The following is a 22,937-nucleotide window of genomic DNA, read 5'->3' as shown; positions in this document are numbered from 1 at the left end:
GGTTTCAATTCCTTCAACAGTCCCAGAGATTTGGGTGTAGAGGCAAGCAATCCACAAAACAGAAATATATAAATCCATAGTTGGAGTGAAGAGGATAAACTAGGCACAAGAACTTCAAACTACCGTTTGTCAGGGGGGACAGGCACAATGCCTGGCACAGATGCTGGCCATGAAACATGTGGCACTTTATTCAGTCACATTTGAACTCATCATGGAAGGGGAAGTTGGGGAAAAAACAATTAAATATGCAACAATAGCCAGAAGTGAAAAATTCAGAGCCAATAAAGACCCTATCCAGCTTTCTCCTCTGACATTTCAACTAGGGTTTTCATGCTCCCTTCTCAAAGCAAGAGATAATTGTGATTATTTTTCTGTGAATGTTTATTATTATTATTATTATTATTATTATTATTATTATTACTACTACTACTACTACTACTATTAGCAGTAGCAGTAGTAAACTATATTTTTAATGTTGTACACTGCCCTGGGATCTTTAGAAAAAGGATGATATATAAACTGAACGAATTTTACAGTTCACTTTTACAGTTCAGCATGAACAGTTTTGTGCTGAAACTCTCCTAGTTTGAAGGATTACACTGAATCTCATGAAACTGGCAGAAGAGTCCTCTGTTTGCAGGGGTGGAGTGTTCTGTGCCTGAGAAGCAAAAGACAAGTCAGAAAGGTTGCATTCTTTTGTGACTGTTGCGTGCTCTCTATAAGCTGAGAATAGATCTGATAGCCTCAGATGTCAGAAAGGGAGGTTCTTTATCATGGAATTGCCAAATCAGTGCAGACAGACAAGATCACTGGTCCACTAGGCTATTAGTCTACTCCAGGAGTGTGAACTTGAATCTGCTGGATTCAACAAAATACCATAGTCAAATGTTTGGGTTCCTTTAAGCTTATTTACTGGCATTTGAATGCTTTAATTTTCTATTTCCCAGATTCCAAAAAAACAAACAAACCCAACAAAACCTCTTTTTTAAAATGAGCAATATTTTGTTCCAGAAACATACCACCTTATCAGCTAATTAATAAGAGCTATTTTACAAACATACAATACATCTGGATAATTAGAACAATAAATTCTTTTTTTCTTAAACATTCAAACATGATCAGTTAAAAATACAAGGTATTAAGAGGATTTTTTTTTCTTTTCTTTTGCATTTTGCTTTTCAAATTCCAGATTGTTCCTGTGTTCCTTAAAAATAAAACCGGTTAAAAGGAGTACATGATTGTATAGTGAACAAATAAAATACATTTTTAGTAGGAAGGAAGTTTCAAAACAACAACTCTTTTTTTGTTTTTTTAATCCTTAAAGAGCAGTGTAGTGTTCTGGCTGCAGTATCCCTTTTGGAGACCATTGGCTTATATGCTGGCATCTGGGGGCGGAGGGAGGAGGAGGACCGGAGGATCTCTTTGAAATGGGGACAGCAAGGGGTCAAATCCATCCATCAGATGCAAGATGCACCAATATTCCAGATGAGAACAACACAAAGAGCAAACACCAACAACTTCTTCTACCTCAAAGGGAGCTTTCTATCAAGTTGGAACATTTATGCTTAGACAACCACGGAAGAGTCTAAGAAGACAGGGTCTCAGCTGTTCTCAAGCTTTGGTTGTCAAGAATCAAGGATCCCTATTGCCCAGGAATTACCTCTGCCCACTCCAGGAATTGGTCACACAAGTACTGTATGCCCGATGTCTGCAAGTGCCACCTAGCAACCCCATTCCTTGCACGTTTATATGGTAGGTTAACAGCAGGTGGCAGCGTCAAACCAGGCGACTGGGCCCAGGACCGCCATGCTAAAAACTCTGCACAGAAGACTCAGTACTGTTTCCTCCTCCCTTACTACAGCATTTACACAGTTAGGTTTGATCTACACACCAAGCAGAATGAGGGGAGGATGAAGAAGCAGAGCCCTGGGATGTGAGTAGCCCTCCTGCTCCTTCCCAGGGACCAAAGGATTATTTATCTATCCCACCGCTCACAAATCATTCTCAACTCTGGCAGAAAGTATTTTAAAAAAATGAATATGTGAATGTATCTTCTTGCTGAAGTCCAAGGCAAGAATACCATCTTGCTTGTCACAATGAGTTAAAAGACACAGTTTCAGTTTATATCTTTACAAATTATTAACTGCAAATTATTAAAAGCCAAATTATTAACTGTATTGTAATCAGAGTGATTGCTTCCCAACTAGGAGAGCCTGTGTGGTATAGTGGTTAAGAGTGGTAGACTTGTAATCTGGAGACCCAGGTTCATGTCTCCACTCCTCCACATGCAGCTGCTGGGTGACCTTGGGCTAGTTGCACTTCTTTGAGTCTCTCAGCCTCACTCACCTCACAGAGTGGTTGTTGTGGGGGAGGAAGGGAAAGGAGTATGTTAGCCGCTTTGAGACTCCTTAGGGTAGTGATAAAGCAGGATATCAAATCCAAACTCTTCTTCTTCATCATAATCATCATCTGTATTGCTGCAGACAAAGTGCCAAATTGGACCAGGGACCATATTTTACAATATTCCACCCACCTACAGTGCAAAGAAAGAATGGTCTGCAAGTTTTAAAAAATAAACTCAACAAGGTACAGGCATAGGTAGTGCCTCGGAGAAAACATTAAAAATATCAACACACGGGGGGGGGGGACTGTCTACCAGGCCCTCAGATGTGGCAGTTAAGAGTTGATTTATCACAAGAATTGGAGTTAATGTTACTAAAAGCAGATAAAAGCAAAAGCACTGCAAACAGAGACGACTGCTTTGGCCCTTCTGTTTTTACTGGAAAATTTGAGTGCTATATAAAGAAATCCCAACTTTCATCTAAAGCTTTGCGCTGCTTGTGCTCTCAGACAGCCCAGAAGAAAGAAAATAAACCCAAAGAAAAGAAAGAACAGTCCAGTCTACCACTATTGGCATTCTACCAACTCATTCTGCTTCATGTGTAGACCAGGTCCAAATGATGCAAAAGCAGGCTGTGCAGGAAGTTGACATCAGGATCGAGGCCTTTGCCTTTTGAATCCCCCACCCCCTGCAATAATCTTCTTCTATAAATCCAGGTTAAACACAAAAAAGTACAGTGGAGCCAACATAATGTTATCTTGTCCATGAAATATTCCATTACTTCTTTTTTCAGCCTGTGGTTTTGTTTTGTTTTTCATTTTGCAAGGGAGGAGGAAAGGAGAGAGAAAAGGCTGTTCCATACTACTGTCCAGTCTAAAGAAGGGAATGTTCACAGCCAGATATGAAGGACAGGAAAGGATTCTTTGGTTGGAATTTTTCATGGCTATTCTAGTACATTTAAAAAAAGGGGGGGGGACCACACACACCCAAAACCAATGGGAATCCCCGCAAAGTGCATTTTAGTGTTGACCCTCTTCACAAAAACGGATCTGTGCCTGGGGTCTGTTGTACAGTAGACACGCTAGGGAGTTAAGACATCCCCAGTGATTTTAGGATACTGTGTTGGGAGCAATGGGCAATCCCCATTTCTCACCACCTTCTCTTTCTTATAAGCTGAATAATGCCCTTAACAGGAGATTGCATAACATGGCAGAAGAACAAGCCTGAAAAACACACAAAACCAAACACCACCAAAAGGACAGGAGCACAGTACTGTTTCACTTCCCGGGGTGGGGGGAAAGAGATGGTCACATCCTCTAAGGATGGCTAAGAACTCTTCAGGCTTTGCCACAAAACCTGCATTCGCCTTGCATGCCCTCCTTTCTCAGGTTGATCCTCAGATTTTGGCAACCTGACACAGAGGCATACTGTAAAGATGCTGAAGCAATATCTTGCCAGACACCTCTGCAGGTCACATCTATAGTGGAAGTGCTACAGCAGACAATGATCTTGGGACTCCTGCCACAGAATGCAGCGAAGAGACCGGCAACAACAATCTGCAGTGGAAATCTGAACTCTCCACTGCTCAAAAGCTACTCATGCTAGGGAGAGGTCCATGTTGTGAGCGTGATTTCTTGATCGTCCTAGACATGGGCTGTGGAAAGGGAATGTAAAAGTGTTGCTAGCGTGATGTTACATAGCTAAGAGGTAAAAAAGAGGGGCTATTTAAAATCTGAAAAGGTCCGTGTTTATCTTCCATACTCAGGCACACCAAGTTTTCCTAATGCCAAGAGGTGGCAAAATAGAAGTTTTACATGGAAAACAACGTGAAATTATAGAATCAAGCAGTTATGAAATGGGAACAAGCAGATCCACGAGGCACTCAGAACGGCACTGATAAAAGGAAGCTCATGCAGATATGGAAGGAGACCCTTTGGTTTTGGGGCACTTTCTGCCACTGACGAGGAATGGCAATCCGTACAACTTGCTTCTGGAAAATCTTATCTCCCCATCTTGACAGACATCAGTTCATGGTTTCAAAATGTTGGCGGTTGGAGGGAAGGGGAGGTTTTTAAAATTTGTCCTTGCACAGCCTGCCCATTTTTAGTACTACTATTCCTCCTGCTAAGGGAAGAAGAGGTTTGTGTTTCGCATGACTGGGAAACAACAAGCGTTTTGATTCTCTGTCATTATAGCTACAGGGAAAATGTGTCTCTGTGTTAATGGAGCAGGCAGTATGACCTTCACGCTGGAAGGAGGGGGAGAAAACAAAAGAAAAAGAAAAATTCTCCACACTTCGCAGCACATTCAACATGAGGAACACAAGTTACGGGGATTTCTAGAGTTCGGCACATTTAGATCTGAGTTGTTCCAAAAAAAAAAAAAAGGCCAGGATTTGGGAACCTGGTGCGGGGAAAAAAGAAAAAAAAAGACCAGCCACTTGCAATGAAAGGAAGAAGCTGCATCCTGAACGGTCTGTCTCATGGAGGTAGCACCCAGCCTTGTACCACTTCTGGTAATCAGTCTGGAATGTCCAGTGTTTTTACGTATGTGCTGTGAGCTTTCAATTTCCATTCTTAGACAGGGTTCAGTTTCAAAACACAAGGATGTCAGAATTCCTATTAGGAAAAATACTGCAGAGCTGCTCCCATGGAGGCTTCTGAGCTAACCAGTGTGATTTCAGAGCACTTTGGCACAAACAGTGCAAAAAACAAAACAAAACCCCACCACCCCAAACCAATCCCATTCTCCCTGCACATGCAATGGCCAACAAAGCACACCTCTGGGTGTCGAACATACCTGGGATTTTACTCAGGAGTACCTGTGGCTAACTCCAGTGGTAGAAGATACTCAAACCAGGAGTGACTTAGCAGGCACATTCTTTGCCCCACCTCACTGCTTTCAAAGAGAATTCAAAGCCAAAGTAAAAATCCCAAGCCTTTCATCTCCTTGTCAAAGCACCAGGTGCCATTGCAAGGAGAGCCCAAAGGCTGCCAACCTTTCAAGTGCCTGGTTGTGTACAGCATGGCATACCATCACTGCACAGGGGGCGGGGGACCATTGCAGGCGAAGCTCTTTTGAGCAGTGGACTGGTTGCTGGCAGAATCCAATCCAGTGAAAAGTCAAGACACGCTCTCACACACAAGCAGCCCTGAATGTGGGTCCAGGAGCATAGGGATGTTGGGGCCTAATAAAATACAAATTAAAGTGTGCTTTCAGTACATGGAATGAAGTCAAATAAATACATTGATTTTTTTTTTTTGTATATGTCTAAATACATTTTTATATATCCTACACCCAAAGCTTTATACATTTGGTTTCTTCTTTTTGTTCCTCTCTTTCCTCTTGTTTGGAATCAAAAAGAATTACTGGTAGCAAAGGAGGAGAAAAAAAATCACCACCTCTCCCTGACAAGCTAGTGCAGAGGCCTAAAAGGAAACCATCCTCCACCCCAACCCCCCCAGTTCCCACTCTGCTGCACTTGGATGGTCCACGGAAAGAGCCCTCATGCTGCAAGAGTCCAGGCAGAAGCCGACAGGTGCCAATGCGAGGCCGATGCTTCCATCCAACCTTCGAGAAGCTTGACTAACTTTTATCTAAAGAGAAAGAAAAGAAAGAAGTAGAATACAGTATTATAAAGTAGCAGCTAAGCACTATGGATCTTATGCACAGGTGTTTCTATCGCAGGTGCACAATTCATGCTCTGGTGCTTTAATGCATCTCTGCACTAAACAGTTATATGTGAGCCGAAGACAAAACACAAACAATTATTTCCATTTGTCTGCTCCCTGAGGCTGCAAAAAGAACATGAGGTGTTGAGATGGAAGATACATACACTGTATTAACTAACGCTAATGCAGGAGAGGGGTAAAAGTGCCCATAGAATTGTACGCTTCTTAAGAGATCTCATATCTACAAATAGGAGGCTACAAAAATGTCATAAGAATGAACATATTACACTGGGTGGGGCAGGTCAGCTTGGAAATTATGACCATTGGAACATGGAAAAATAACTCTGAAATAAGCTATCAGCTTATCTTCTGTTGGGCCCTTAGAACTATCACGTTATCAGTGGACTGAGTGCTGAGCAGCAAGGAAGGGAGCACCTCCTATACCATATAATCCACTAAGAGAAAGGTGCACAATGTCAGCAAACCCGGGTATTGAATTAGAATGTTTTATAGCCAGCAACTTTTCCTGAAAATTCAGGAGCTGCAGTGAAAGCTCTAAAAACTTTTGCAAGAAAGATTAACAACTGTTGCCCCTTGTATTTCTGTTTAGAAGGTGCCCAGGGAATGGGGAAGGCATACCTGAGTGCTCATCTGTGGGGGCTGTTCCAGCCAGCCTTTGTTGAAGAAGAGTAGCATAGTTCTCCTCCACTTCCTGGAAGATACAACCCAACACACATTTGATCTGTGGCTCACTTGCAGACAGGCAATCAGATCAGACTCACTGAAACTGTGTCTGCCCAAGTTGTGGAACAGATTCAGTCCTCCATCACTGAGAACTCCAGTGATGAGAGAACCTCTCCTATTCTTTCAAGCTATTACTTGTTTTCTCTCCAGATATGGAAAAGGTCTTGCAGGTTTGGCAGCAGCTGAAAACAGCAGACCATCAAGGACAGAAGGGCAATGCCTCAGAAGCGAGCAATGCCATTTTTACACCACAGGAACACCACTCATCCCAATTTAGCATCTCTTTGGCTTTGGCCTGTCTGCTTTCTGTATATCTTCCTAAAGCAACTCTCACACAATCATTACTGTGCTAGCAAAACTCTGCACTTTCTAGCATCTTGAAAGTGAAAAGTCATTGAGCACATTTTCCAGATGGAGAAGAGACACAGGAAGACTCTCAAGTCAAATCCCATGTTGCATTTTCACATGTCAACCTCACGCTCCATGAAAATTCCTGTCTTATTCAGAAGGACCACATCCCTAGTAATCTGTGAGCAGAGTATCTCTGAGCCACAGTGCAAAGCTGACAAGGAAGGAAGTCTAACTTATAAATATAAGTGTACATCCTAGGCCTATGCCCATGGCATCACTCACAGGAGCAATCATGTGACTAGAAAAATGAAACATATTAATTGCTCCACCTTATCCATCTGTGGTGCAGCAGGAAGCCAAGCCTAAGTGTGATGAAGCAAAGGCTGAATTCCCTCATCACTGGACTCTATCTTGCAATGTTTTGTCTTTATTCAGGTTGGTGCCACGATAAAAAACAGATTGTAGAGAATAGGCCCTTATTTCACTTATTTCATAATATGTGTACACCGCTTGATTATTTAAAAAAATCAACACGATTTACAAAGAAACATGTGCTTCATATTGAACTCGCACATGATGCACAATACTCTTTGGTTTCTTGGGACAGTTAAAAAGTTGCAAGAGCCATCCAGTTGGTTGTAAGGAACTGGACTGCCTCTGACAGCATTGCCCTAGTCCTGGTTCCGTCATGTAACAACCAGCCCTTCTTCCCAAGGTGCTGCATTGTCTTCACATCTTTCCCCCTACTTTGATTCCTGTACTTTCATTTCACTGTGGCCAAATCCCTAGCTTGCCAACTTTAGATCTAAAGTGTCCCTGTCTCTCTTTGAGCCTCTAAGATACAGAGAAGTTCTCACCTGAAACTGTGGCTTTTGACACACTCATTTCAGTAAATGGAAACTGATCTTAGCCTCTAGATTTTCTGCTCCACCCCCTGCCTCCTTGCTGCCTGAGATTTTGAATGATACCTCACAATACTGGATCCTAAAATCACTCTTTCCCTTCATTCACATTCCCCACATGAAGCCTTCTCTTTCTCCAGGATTACCTTAAGGTTTTCATTTCTTTCCCTTTGAAAAACTCAACTGAACTGAACTCTCCTGGTCGTGGAACAAAATTCACCACCAATCTCAATTTGAAAAGCTACAGTGAAAATCAGTGAAGAAAATAAAACACATACAAATCCTCAGCATGCCTTGTTCCCCAGGAAGCTTTTTTGTTCCCAATTCCCCACTTTCTAAGCATGTTTTTAGAAAAAAGAAATGCAGCCAAATTTACACAAGAACACACTGTACCTTTAAGTGTTCAAGGTTGGCTTCTATCTTCTGGATGTAATGCATTATCAGGGCACAAGACTCCACAGAGAAGGGAGGCCTTAGTACACCTGAGCCGGATTCCTTAGCAGCTTCCCAGTGGGAGGCCATTAATTCCTCTGCAAATGCCAAGTTTCCTCCATCTGTCCGGGTGTCTTGCAGAGATGGTGGTGGTTGGTGGGCAGAGTCCATTGTGCTGTTGCCTGCAGTGCACTGTAGAACCAGCGAAGTTACCTCCTCATCTGTGGAGCTCTCCTGTACTGTGCCATATCCGTCAAGGATCAAATAATTTCCTGTGAAGACAACATCTTAACACTAATGCTTCCAGATAAGAGCAGCTCATCTAAGATGGCAGCAACAATACTGTATGTGCCTGCCCCTAACACCTGTGCGTGCCATGCAAGTATGAAATTGGTGTAACCTCAGCAAAAAATGTCAAGATGCATTTAGTACGTGACTGGACTCAAACCTCTCTGGAGGTTCTTCTCCCTAATCTCAGGTGCTTTGGGTTAAACTGTGATGAAACAGGAATTCATGGTAAGAAAGCTACCCCATCTCTCCTGTGGCTCCTGACATGAACCTGGATTTGTGAATATGAACCCTCTGCAGAATTCTTCTGCCAAAGTCAGTATTTGCAGCCAAGAACACATCATTTTAAGTTTTGTGAAGGTAGATAAAGGTGCTCACACACTTGCCACCTTACAAATTTCTTCCATGGAACACTGCCCTTGAATGGTTGATGATGTGGGCCCCCTGCCACCCCCCAAAAAAAGAATTGATGTACTGGGAGGTATCTTCCCACAGAGTTTTTAGGTTAAGGTTATATGCATTCTCACAACCAGTGAGATACAGTGGATGCACACATCTTCCTTCACAATGATATGTGCCATCAGAACTGACATTTTAAGAGTTCTGCCCAATATTTCATTTCAGCCTTACACATCTGTGGGATTTATTTACCTGAGATCCGCAACTGCACCTCTTCTTCCTCCTTCCTTTCCGCCACTTCACCCTCTGATTGGTTCTCATCGCTGTGGGCTTCCCGAGCATCAAAAAAGTGCTCTCCACCATCCTCAGAACCTATCACTTCAGGCTCGGTGGTTGGGGTATCTGGGTTTGTGCTCAAGGGGTCCATTAACTGACTGCTGTTTGACACAGTGTCCCCTGGTTGCATGAATTCACTTGAAGTCCGATGACTGCAACAAGGTCCAAAATTATTTGTTCCCATGCCAGAGGGTGTCCTACTGGCCCCGGAAAGGGATGTCTTGTCATTGTCCGAGTACTGTAGTCCTCTCTGGACACAACTCTCCACTTGGGTCCTCTGACAAATTGTCCTATGCCTGGCAATACGCTGCCAGCCTTCGGGAGACTCCTTCTCAGACATGCCCAGCTGCTCCATTAGCAATTTCTTCAATAAGCCCACTGAAAGGGAACATAAAATCATCACAGATCTTGCAGGTCATCTCCTGCGACTGAAATTAACCTGTGCACATAAATGATAATGTTAAAGACTGGTGCTCTTGAGAAGGCACGAACTCAGCAGCCAGCTCCTTTTCTCTTTTTAGAGAAGGTGAAAGATGTAAGACATGTCAGGAGACAATAATCCAAAGACTGGCATGTTATCTGAATGCAGCCATGTGCATCTCTATGTCAAGGCAACAGCTGCCAGCTCCTCCACAAATCTCATCCCATTTCCCAGCCTAGGTAGAGTGGTACTTTTCTGAGACACCTGGAGCACAGCAGCCATATCCCTTGCCTTTCATTTGTTCTCATGCTCTAGGCCTGGTTTAATCAGAAAGCACATTTTGGTGGTTGAGCCTCACCTTCCTGACACCTCTCAAAGACATAAGGCATGGTTGAGTAGGCAAAAGATTTTATCAACCCATCGTTTATCCCTGTGTGTTGACCAACTGGCAATCTAGGAAGTGGAGAAAATTATCTGGTGCTTTTAAAGAATACAAAGTTTTTTTAACAGGGCATCCCTGTGGAATGCCCTCCCTTCAGATCCCAAGGAGATAAAAAATTACACAACTTTTAGAAGAGATCTGAAGGCAGCCCAGTATCAGGTTTTTAACACTTGATGTTTTCATTATGTTTTTAGACATGCTGTAAGACAAACTGTATTTATAATATAGTATAATATTTGTTATTATATTATAATATTTGTTTATATTATATTATTATATTATTATATATTATATTATTATATATTATATTATATTATATTATATTATATTATATTATATTATATTATATTATATTATATTATATTATATTATATTATATTTATTATATTATACCACCAATTCACCAACCTAATGATGGTACCAAATAACCATTTCATTTTAAAAGGTATTTTACCAAAACACACAACCAGCCAGCACCTAGCTCTTTTCTGTCATATTTGGCTCTCTCTCTCTCCCAAAAAGGGTAGGTGATGCTCATTTAGCTCAAGAGGCAATGGACAGCAGTTGAGTACCATCAAATCCACCATTCACTTACTCTTGGGCCCCACACATCCTCATCTACTTACAATTTCTTAGTGCATCCAGTGCCCATCGCTCTTCTGAACTTTGGAACAAGTGCTCTGGACTTGTGTGGCTGTAGTGCTCAGAGGACTCTTTGATCAACAACTCTGCTGCTGGTTTTTCTCCAAACTGCCTGTCTGCCTCCAGGAGCTCCTCCTCTTCCAGCTTCTCAGACATTGCTGCTGAAGGAGACTGAACCTTCGCCATCAGAGGAGACTCCAGTCCCATATCTTTATCTAACAAACAAACCACCAAAATCAATGCAAACTCAAAACTGCTTAAAATACCTTATTTAAATTTCTATCTCTCTTAGCCTATAGCTTTAGGAAGGCTATAACAAAATACAAACATTGCTATTAAACATGCTAAATGCACGCATGCTTCTAGTCCTGGAGATGGGGACAGAAGACAGTAAAGTATAGATACAGTACATTGGGCTATTAAGAGACACAAACCTGGAAGGAATAAATGGACCATGGCTCAAAAGTGACTTTTGTGCCATGTGCACATCTAACACTTGAAACACAATTCACAATAAAGAAAACCTTGGATTTGCCATAAACCATTAAAGGTATAAAGGTAACTCACGCCACAGTGGTGGGACCCAGTACCAAGCATGTAACTTTTACCTGGACTCTGCATGCTGCTATCAGGAGTAGCTTGTTCTTCCTTTAATTTCTGCTGGTCTTCCTCCTCATGATCTTCCCTGCAAACCAAAGAGAGAAAACAAATCAATCACATAAAAAGTGGTATCACCATCCACAACTTCTTTCTTTCTTTCTTTCTTTCTTTCTTTCTTTCTTTCTTTCTTTCTTTCTTTCTTTCTTTTAGAACCTGCCCGGTTATAATGTATGGAATCTGAAAAGCAATACTAAAACCAGAGTGTATGTGCCTGTGTGTATGTACACAAGCAAACACACAACTTACTCGCATGGCCCAGACGGCGGAAATGGAATTACGCTTCTACCTCGTCCAACTTTCACTGTTCCTGCCATCCGTGCTATGAGGTCCTGCCACCTGTAGATAAGTAAAAAAAAAAGAACTAGTGTAAAACATGATGCCCAAGAAAAAGAAGTGTGCCGAGTTTTAGCAAAACTGCTAACTGATTCTTCCTGCACTTCTTCCTCACATCTTTCTCATACACAGGGACAAGAGGTTTCAGTGCTGCTCACAACTCTTTCAACCTATCATTTCAGTTTGCCCCTGTCGGCCTAAATTTACCTTTGCCAGTTCCTTGCATACATTTCTTTCCTTCTCTTAGGGTTGGTGTGTGAGCAGAAGCAATAAATGACTGTTCAGTATGGAGAGAGGGGAAAACAGCTTAGAAACAAGAAGACTTGTCTCTGTGATGGCCAAGTAGCTAAGATTGCACAGGGTCTCCGTCACAATCACACAAACCCACGAAAGGAAATTCTTTATTCCTGGAGCACATGCTGCTTTGCTGTACATGTACTCAGTTGTCAAAAAGAAAAAAAGTGGCTACTGGATGAGGGCTGAAGGGACCCAGAGCAGGGAGGGAAGCTGATGTGAGAAATCCCAGCAGCAGAGCACTGAAAAGGGGGAAATTGGTGACAAAGCACAGCATGTAGCTATTCTGGTTTCCCTAAATGTTTATGGTACACACAATGACAAAAAATGCATAAAAACTAACTGATCCTGCCACATCTATCAGTGGACACTCAGAAACCAAACACCAAAGCCCTAAGAAATGTATAAATGCAGCAATGGGAGAAAGAAAAAGAAAGAAAGAAAGAAAGAAAGAAAGAAAGAGGTTAAGAGAAGTCAGGAAAGGCAACCCCTGGCAAAGGAGAAATAAGTTGTTCTCTCCCACCTTCAGCATCCCATTTACATTTTTTTTTAAAAAAATAATCTGCTAAGAAACTAACAACCACTGCTTCCATGCGGGCTAAAGAAAAGCTCCACAATCTGCAGTCTGCTTGGAAAATGCAAACTACTTCCAGCAATGTAACATTTTACTGAGAAAAACTAGTCAGATTATTTGGCAACTGATGAATAAAGAGTTTATGCTGAACACCAGAAAACATTGCAACCTATTAAATATGCAGGGAATCACTGCAGAAACTATCCCCAAACATACACCTCTAACTCCTGCACTTAGAACTTAATAACCCATTTGAGATTCCAAGGAGGTGAATAAAAACACACAGAAAAAACTTGTCAAGCTGCTGAGATCTTTAGGTACACAGAAGTCATTTTAATTGCACATTGCCTGTAGGAAAGACAGACTTGCAGATTTCTCTTTCTGCAGCAAACTTTTCAAATTTATAATTAATGCTCCTCACGCCTTTTCAAAACATTTGCAGTGTGCACAGGAAGATGCTGCAGAAGATGCCTTTTAAACTCTAAATCCTCTGTTACAGTCACCAAATATGTCTAGTGTGCAAGAGCAACCACTAAATATGCCATTCAGGATTAACTATTGAGTGGGAAGAAACATTATCAATTAGGGAAAGAAATTCAAGGCACATCCCAAGACATGCAACACAAAAGGCCCATTTGGGCCTCTTGCATGAATAATTTTAATCTCCGGCATAACCTGTATGACCTCTATCAGGAGAGATGGGGGAGTGCAACCCCGCTGGTCTCCTTGGCAGCTCGACAATTTTTGATGCCACTGCTCATTGTATTCGTCTGGAATGACTCAGGAAGGCAGGAGTTGGAGGTACTTAATTATAGTGGTTCTACCACTCCTTCATGCAGGGTCACTAAGAGAAAGTGGTACTAGGAGATTGTTGCTTGGCTTCATGGCTTTTGGGCTATGGGAATCCACATGGGTCCATTCTGTGTCCTATGCTATTTAGCATCTATATGAAACCACTGAAAGTTGTCATCTGGGGATTTGGAGCACAATGCGATTGGTATGCAGATGACACACAGCTCTCTCTCTCCATCCTATCTATAATAATATAATAATAATAATAATAATAATAATAATAATAATAATAATAATAATAATAACAACAACAACAATAATAATAATAAAAAATAATATAATAAAAATAATATAATAAATAATAAATAATAATAATAATAATAATAATAATAATAATAATAATAATAATTATTATTATTATTATTATTATTATTATTATTATTATTATTATTATTATTATTATCCTATCTGAATTAGGAAAGGCTGTGCAGGTGTTGGACCAAGGTCTGAAGGTAGTGAATGGCTGGATGGAAGCTTATAAACTGAGGCTGAATTCTGGTAAGATGGATGTGATGTAGGTGGGTGGTTCCCGTGTCTGGGAATTAGGTGTACAGCCTGTCCTGAGACAAGATACACTCCCCCTGAAGGAAGAGCTTCATAGCCTGGCAGTAGCCCTGGATTCCAACTTGTCGTTTGTCACTCAAGTGCCTTCTGTGGCTAGGAAAGCTTAGACGTATTTGCCAGCTGCAGCTTTCCCTAGATCTGGATAACTTGCCCTCCGTTGTCCATTCTCTGGTGCCTTCCCACTTGGACTACAGTAAACAGCTGTGTGTGGGGCTGCCCTTGAAGACAATCCAATGGGAGCAGCAAGTTTAGAATGCAGCTACTAGGCTGGTAAGTGGGTAGCCTGATGGATGATGTGTCACCAGTTCTGAAAGTTCTGCACTGGCTACAAGTGAGCTACAAGTGGGCCAAATTCAATATGTTATTCCTAGCATATAAATCCCAAAATGGCTGGGGACCAAAGTACCAGTGTTAGAAACAGAGATATGAAAGCTAGGAGCTAAATGGCACATTAAACTTAGATTATGGCCACTGCAACAGAGTGTCTGGGCACACTTTTTTATAACAAGAATACAAAGCTGAAAATCAATGAGCTGCAGCTAAAATCTTATGTTCATTTTTCACATGGTCTAGTCCTCATCTGAAGACTGAAAAAAATAAATAAATAAAGCGATACTTCTCCTGCCGCCCCCCTAATAATATTATTATGATGATCCCTTCTCCAGTCTTCAGAGAGTGGCTGGAAGTCGGGAAACTGAGAAAGGTCCTCCTTTTCTTCCAGCAGTGGCAGTTTTAATCTGAAATCTTAGGTGCAGTACTGCATCCAGAGCGCAGAAACTACTCACATTAATGAAATCCCCTGTCGCAAAACGTGCCTAGAACAATGGGAGTTTCGAACACTGCAAAATGCCTAAAATATTGGGGAAAGTACTAACCATCATCTTGGACTCAGCATGCGAGGCTTTGTTGGTGGGTTACTCAGTTGGCAGTACCCCTGAGAGGAACTTATTAGCAGCAGTTCCCCACTTGTAGAATGCCCTCCCTAGTGAGATGTGTCTGTTTCCTTCATTACTGACTTTCAGGAGAAAATTTAAAATATTCCTCTTTGGCAGCTGAAACACACTGTCCTTGGCACCCATGAGATCACTGGTTAAGAATGTTTTTACAAATGTTTTTAAATTGTGTTTAGTAGCAGGGTTTTGTTTTTTGTAATGTTTTGCCATTGCTGCTTCTGCTGCCCTGGGCTTGTCCAGGAGGAAGGGCAGGATAAAAATCAAAGAAATAATAATAAAACAAGTAACATGGGAAAGGAAATTCTGAAAGCAAAGCTGTGGCCTGTTGACATAACTGTTCTGCAATGTTAGTTCCCCCTCCACCTTTGGGATTTGCTTCAAAGGTGTTAATTAGTGGCTGAAAGAGCAGTCCTCTGTGAAAACAGGATTTGAGTCAGGAGAAAGGAGCCTTGTAAATAACAGCCGAGCTATCATCTCTCATGCTACATAGAGGTGAGTTCAGAAACAGAAAGTATGAGAAAGTATTCAATTAGAGAAGCTGGCAGAAACCTCCCACTCACCCACCCCAACCACATTATAGGCTGCATTGTATGGTACTGTTAGGCGGATGAAACATAATTGGCACAGCATTCAACACATGGTGGTGATTTCAGCTACTTAAATTTGCTTCAGGAAATATATTTGATAATAACAGAGTTAGGCTTTTTAAATGCATATAGATATGATCTTGTAAAATTGTACTGTAATATAATGGATTCTTCTGAGAAGATTACAGTGAAAAAAGGAGAGAGTATATAATTCAATGAAAGCAAACAACGACCAGGGAATTACCAAAGACGAGGAGCAAAATTTATGAGATGCCCTCAATTTCCCCATGTCTTAAGATAGTATGTATGTATGTATGTATGTATGTATGTATGTATTTAAATCAGTATGGCATAGTCACTTCTGGAATCCCTGACCTTCTAAACAAACTCTTAATTAAAACACCATGCAGAAAGAGGAAATGACAATTTTCTGCTATACAAGACTTGAGGACTATTAAAACAAACAGCAAGAGGTTTGGATCACTGCCAATTCCCTAGAGCTGACAAATTTTCTAAGAGTCTCCCTTCTCTCTCTTAGCTGTAGCAGTTTTAAAGAAAAGGTGGGGACATGCCAAGACTTCAAAATTTCTATAAGCAGCCTAGACCACTTTTGCCAAGAAAAAAGCTGTTCCTTTTAACCTTGCATAATTTACTGCAGGGCACAAAATGCAGCAGAAACAGCAAATCAGGCAGTTTCATCAAGACTTCTAGCTTGAAGATTGTACCCTGCACCCTGCTTTTGAGTCAATTGAGACAGAAGTCCTAGAAGACCACAAAGCAAGAAGATGGCATTTATACTAGCTCATTTATTTTAGGAAAAAAGAAACAGGTTGTCCAACATTATATCTCACTGAAAGCAAGCATCATATCTCTCTATTTGAATCATTACTAAATGTAACCAGATACAAGGTATTCAACCATCTAAGTTTGGAGGTGTTGCTGACTTAAGCTTACAACCAAGGCCAGCTCTACAGATGGGTAAGCTATGTAGGCTCCAATGCTGTAGACCAGTTGAATCCCTCTAAGTATATGCCCCATTCTTCCTAGCTGGAGAGGAGTTTAGAGCATTAACCCAGAGGCTGTAAAGAGGGGGAAATCAGGAATTCTAAAAACAACTATACTACTTTGAGTGGGAAGCTGCTTCATAGATCTTGAACACAAGATTATCTCCCTCCTTAGAAAATGATAAGTACACTGCATTGGTGATGACTGCCAAGCTCACTTACACAGTCTTTTCAGAAACCGTCTGTGCCACCAATTCATATATCTGGGCTCCATTCTCTGACATGGAGATGACAAAGAAGGCTTTGTTATCTGGGGGGAAATACAGAACAAGTTAAATCTGATGGCATCTTGTCTTGCTTTGTTTTACCTAGAAATCAGGAGGCATGTACTGTAGCTAGGGCTCGGGAGGAGAACTCACACAAAAAACTGCATGAATACAGGATGGGATTTCATTTCTAGTGCTCAAAATTTGATGGCAGAGCAATGTTACTGCTCCCTATATTGACTTCTTGAATTCCCAAGAAGAAATATTACTGGAGTGTCTGCTCTGTTCAAATCTGCAGGGTAGTTATACACTGAGTGCACACTGGTGTTTAATCCAGCTATGTTATTTCCAACAAAAACAATAAGACCATAGTGTTGTCTGGCCATACTGTCCGAAACAATACATTTGAACAGAGACTGTTCCTCCTGGTATGAACAAAGCAGACACACTCTAAACCAACTGATGAACAATAATAAGCACATATAAGTTGCAGTCATGCACCCTAAATTAATGCAATTAACAAGCAAATCTAGGACCCAGGGGTGTCAAGTTTCTAGAAAGTATGGTAAACTGGACAGAAAGTTGGGCTTGCACCTGGAAGAATGAGCTTCAAGTCTGATATTTACCATGGATTCATTATGTGGCCTTGGAAAATAATAAACAGGGAATACCAGTGACCTACTCACATCATTACTGTGAGGACAGAAAACTAAAGGAGTGCTTTGGGAAGTAAATGTCGGAGCTACCTAAATGATACAACACAGTAGATGTAGCTAACAGCAAAGTTGTTCCAAGCTTAGGCAGGCATACTTCAGCAAAGTTTCAAAAGCAGAATGAGATAACATTAGGCTCATCCCAACAGACACAACCTTGCTTCAAGGCACTGATTGTGGGGAACACGGAGAGGGGGGAAATGTTCTCATACAATTTCCCTGTGCTGTTCAGGCTTGATCCAGTTACAAGGATGCATAAGCAGACTGTAATCAGATCTGCAGCTCTAGTTCAGTGTAGACTCATTTTTTCCACCTGAGCAATGGCTCTGTTAGACAAAACTATCTTCCTGAAACCATCTTTCTTCTGCCACCATCTGGCCCTCCGAGCTGCACTAACCTGTGGCCACCTGGCGAACCAGCACCGTATTCAGTTTGATGACAGGGCTGAATATATGCTTGCACTCTGCAGCAGAAGCCAGGATCTTGCTGTGACATCTCAGCACCAGTCTATCATCTTGCTTCTGTAAAAGCACCAGAATATCCTCCAACAGCAGCGTGTAGAGATCTGCAGTGGGTTATAAGGGCAGTCAGGAATGGGTTACTGATCACTCTCTGTGGCACATAGACGGCAAACCCACGCAGAGACAATAATCAGCAGTGTGCTCTCTCAGCAAGGCATGCAAATAATTCACCTTGGAACTACAGAGGGGACTGAATCATCTTGCATATCACTGCTGTGTCCTTGCATAATCTTAATGATCCTCCAACCCATTCCAAAATGCCCAGAAATAGCTTAATCAGCTTCAAGAAGCCTACATACATTATTGTTAGTAGCTAACTTGTGCAGGTGCACCTCCTAATTTTCCCCTTCTACTTAAAAATCACACAAAAAGCCTGTCAACATGATATACATGATTACCAATTGTCTTGTCCCGATTCACCTTCCACGTCAGAGGCCCTTCATGGATCATCTTCTTCTTGGTTAAATCCAAATTCTGTCAACATAATACAGAGCAAAAAAGCACCATTCACAGGAGGTTCACCAATACTGACTGGAGGACTCCATAGTGGGAATCTTTCAGACTATGACAGTTGAACATTAATAGTGTGAAAACGAAAAGCAGTACCCAGTTAAAAGGCTGGAGTATAGCCCCAAGCAACTCAAAACCTGGGGCACCTCAAAGACTATTCAGATAAATTGTAACAAGAGCCTTCATGAGCTAGAGTTCACTTTGCCAGATGCAGGACTTCTTGAATATTTTGATATCAGATAGTTAACATTTAGAATTCCTATGCCTACCTATCAAATTCTAGTATAACGACTGGAGTGGAAAGGTTTCCTTAGTCTGTACAAAGGCTCCATTCACAAAAAATGACAAACCATGACTTTCAGTTACAGAAGCAGCTGCAACCACTGGGCTTCCACATTTCCTCCTTCCACTACATTACATGAAGGGAGCTTTTGCTTCTAGCTTATGGAAAACCATAATTTGTTCTTTTGCCAGATGCAGCAAACTATGGTTTGTCATAAACTAGAAGTATTGTATAAGTTTCTAATCTTCTCCCTTTATGCCCAAAGAGGGGAGGGTAGGACATGAACCCAAGGCTCTGCTCTAGTCATTTTCATAACAAACAAAGGACAGTCAGTAGAACCATCTATTTGGGTCCCTATCATCTTTCGTCATATCACAAATCTGCAAATTAAACTGCTGATTCACCAAACTTCCATAGCCCACCCTTGGTCCTATGAATATGACAGCCTATAAATCAAAAGCACGAAAATGAACCAACAGGGGTTACAAATATATAGGTACTTGCAAGGTCATGCAAGTTCTCAATGCCTGTCACGCACCTGAAAGTTTCCAATACTGAGACGTTATGCATGTAAAATAGAATTTTTATGAGCCCTTCCTTTCTGACCTTTCAAGCCCTGCCATCACAAACTTAACATTTCATGATCACCTTGAATTCTTTATATCACAGTTTACAGTTTGTAGTACTTTTCTGGTAGAATTTTAAACTTCATGGTATTACAAGCTACTGAATGATAGACTGAATTTCAGAACATGCATGAACCTAAGTAATTCCGAGATTCTTAGAAATGCACAATTAAAGAAACATATTCCTGGAGAGTACTTATAGGAATTTTTATAACATGCCTGCACATGTATATCCCACAGTGTAAGTCAGCTGACTGGCTTAAAAGTTACTTAATTCATTAAAGTGCTGCTGGTCTTTTATGGGTTAGAAAAAGGCACTTGATCAGATGAAACTTCATGCCTTTATTTTTGTCAATACAATGCATAGCAAAACCTAACAGATCTCTGTGCTTTAGCTGGTGGGCCTTGTAGCATTGACTGATATTAAATCATCCCCTTCCCTACTCCTCACTAAGAGATTCCATATTGGGCAGGCAGTGGCGTAGCGTGGGTTGTCAGCACCCGGGGCAAGGCAAGTAATTTGCGCCCCCTAACCCATGGATTTGCGCCCCCTAACCTGTGGATTTGCCGTAATCCCAGATGTTGCGCCCAGTGCGGCCGGCCCCCCCTGCACCCCCCACGCTACGCCACTGTGGGCAGGTAATAAATGTAAAAAACCAACTATTGTCAGCTAACACGAAAACTCTATGCTCATTTGGAAAGAAAGGTGGGTTAGAAATTTAATAATAAATAATTAAAAAAATAAAATAATGAAATAAAATATGGGAGTCTAATAGAGCTTACAAAATGAGGAGCAGCAAGAAGCTGAAAGTCTAAAGATTTTACAGGAGAAAAACAATAGTAAGTAATAACTCCAGGGAATATGCAGCTTCATGCAAGATGCAAGCACCACCACCAGTACATTCCATAGGCTACAAATATTGTATGTGGTGACTCTGGAGGTGGAGCTGGTGGCAAAAGGATCTAAGAATATATTAAAATCTGATGAAATTGACAGGGCTCGCCTCACAATGTTTCCACTCACCCTGAATTCATCCAGCATAGGGCCCTCCAACTGCTTCAAGTAGGACAAATCAAGACGGCGCTGGTAGTCTTCCAAATGCTATACATGAAAGAGAAAATTAAGCCAATTACATTGGCGTGACTAAATGGCTGCATCCAGGCAACAGCACTTGATCTCAATTTGGGATCCCTTTAGGAGGACAGTTGCACATATGTTGTCTCCATCCTCTTGCTATGGATGTTACACACCACGGCAGCACCCCTCCCTTAGCTTCTCCAGATCCAGACCCATGGACCTCCCCCTTCCTCTCACCTGCTTATTTTCTGCTTCTTTGACAGCTTGGTTCACATAATTGAGGATCTGCCGACAGTGATCTGCTGCTTTCTTCACTTTCTCTTTCTCCCCAGGTTGTTCTAGAAATGAAACAGTGATCAAGACAGTTGTCTCCAGAGAATAGCCCACAAAAGTACATTTAGAAGTTGTCACATTCTACTTGACTCAATTAGCAATACAAAAAAGAGAGCATTATGCTGAGTGTGTATATAATATTCTCTGATTACTATGCCTCCTTCTCATGTTACAACTTAAAAGATCTAGAAGCGTGACAAAAAGTCACTGCTGTGTTTCCTAACATATCATTAGCACACGTCATGTACATTGTTGGCGTCAAATGAGAGCTGTATACTGTATAGCTCACTCTCAAGAATCTCAACCCTGCTATTAGGACAAGCTGTGAACAACACACATCATCTGTTATTGACATGAGAAAAGGAGTGCATCTCTGGGTGTGAAGTCAAATGTTAAGTTCTGAAGCCTCTCTCATGAATGAGTATAGCTGCAAGGTAGCAGAGGTTTAGGATCAGTTTTCCTTTTCCTAAGATGGGCTACCTTTACAGGTTGATGAGCCCCCATAAAAGTATTACATAGTATTACACAGATGCACTTTTAACCAAAATTTAGCAAGGTTCTGTTTCATGCATGCTACAGCAATTAAGAATATAGAAAGGCAGCAATAGCAATGACAAAACAAAGCACTCATAGTTCTTCCATCCCGAGTAAACTCACAGGGATGCTTTACAATTATTTCAGCAGAATTTAATAATTTTTGAATTACATTTTTATTGACCAAGGGAAAGTAGTTTACCTCCCCAATTCAGAGAAAGACATTTGGCACTTGAAAGAGGAAACGTGACAATACGCAAGGACTGACGGTACTGAATAGAGTGAGTCATGAATGTCAGGTTCCTTTTGAAACCCAAATTGTTCTTTTGCAGCTGCTGAAGTCCCAACCACTCACTAATTGAAAGAGCTATATGGTACCTGTGTACTTTGCAATGTTATCCAGCAGAAGGGGATATTTGGTCAGCCTCTGCATCTCAGTGGGAATTATATCTTTCAGCTGCAGTCGGCGACAGAGTGGATTGCTCTCAGCATCCTAAATTTAAACAGCATAATAACAGCATTTGTCATTTTTATTAAGGCCATAATTACCTGAATGTGTACTGTCTATTCATCATATAAATGTCTTGCTGGCTCACATTTTTGGCAATTAAATACAAGTCAAGGAACGCTAAGATTTATCAGACAGACAACACAGCCCTGTTGTACTGGGCAATTATATAGAGGAAAGGCTCATCACAAAAACTGGCGGTGGCTTCCTTCCCTCATTACTTCATATGGACCTGATATCATCAGCAATCAATCTCAGTCACCTACTTAAAGAGGAGCCGTCTTAGTCTTTAGTGCCATGGAGAAAATGCACTACACATTTTTCAGAACTCCCACTGCTTCCAAATTGCCAGACATTCCAACCAATGTGAAAAGGCTTTTCCTCAGTAACGGATGGCATAAACCCCACCACATCTCCCCTCATTGCTCAACAAGGAGTGCTACGCTTACTCTAGTTTAAGATAACTAACATTTCACACTTCTAAGAGCTTCTTGTGAAGTCCTACTTTGGGAACTGAGAACTTAAGTGCCTGCAAACTAGATGTGTTGGACAGTCTTCAAGTCCATCTAAATGGGTCCTGCCATCTCACACGCTTGACGTAGAGCAGTGCAAGCTCTGTGCATCCTCTGACTTGCTAAGCTCACCAAAGGAATGTCTTGGATATCTTCTAGTTCACTGTACTGTATAGACCAACTCCCATTTGGTCTGAAATCAGAGATTGACGTATTCCGCACAGCATTTAGGATTAAGATTCTTCTACCAAAGATGGCAGTAA

The 22,937-nt window shown here is 41.4% G+C and overlaps 1 protein-coding gene across 4 annotated transcripts in view; it reads right to left on the bottom strand.

The window, feature by feature from the left end:
• Window positions 1–888: 888 nt before the first annotated feature.
• Window positions 889–22,937, bottom strand: part of ARHGEF12 (Rho guanine nucleotide exchange factor 12) — an 85,521-nt gene continuing 63,472 nt past the window's right edge. For all 4 annotated transcript variants that reach the window (XM_077919491.1, XM_077919490.1, XM_077919492.1 and 1 more), the window contains 13 exons: window positions 22,033–22,147; window positions 21,025–21,125; window positions 20,734–20,811; window positions 18,689–18,764; window positions 18,167–18,334; window positions 17,013–17,100; window positions 11,876–11,965; window positions 11,578–11,654; window positions 10,954–11,184; window positions 9,381–9,842; window positions 8,403–8,713; window positions 6,652–6,724; window positions 889–5,937 (listed from right to left, as the gene is read on the bottom strand). In XM_077919491.1, coding sequence (XP_077775617.1) covers window positions 5,927–5,937; window positions 6,652–6,724; window positions 8,403–8,713; window positions 9,381–9,842; window positions 10,954–11,184; window positions 11,578–11,654; window positions 11,876–11,965; window positions 17,013–17,100; window positions 18,167–18,334; window positions 18,689–18,764; window positions 20,734–20,811; window positions 21,025–21,125; window positions 22,033–22,147 — 1,881 coding nt within the window. In that variant the 3' untranslated portion in view covers window positions 889–5,926. The remainder of the gene's footprint in view (window positions 5,938–6,651; window positions 6,725–8,402; window positions 8,714–9,380; window positions 9,843–10,953; window positions 11,185–11,577; window positions 11,655–11,875; window positions 11,966–17,012; window positions 17,101–18,166; window positions 18,335–18,688; window positions 18,765–20,733; window positions 20,812–21,024; window positions 21,126–22,032; window positions 22,148–22,937) is intronic.

Source organism: Podarcis muralis, chromosome 15, assembly GCF_964188315.1.
Source record: "Podarcis muralis chromosome 15, rPodMur119.hap1.1, whole genome shotgun sequence".
Classification (NCBI taxonomy): Eukaryota; Metazoa; Chordata; class Lepidosauria; order Squamata; family Lacertidae; genus Podarcis; species Podarcis muralis.
The sequence above is the reverse complement of the archived record's forward strand: the minus strand, read 5'-3'. Positions and strand labels throughout refer to the sequence as shown.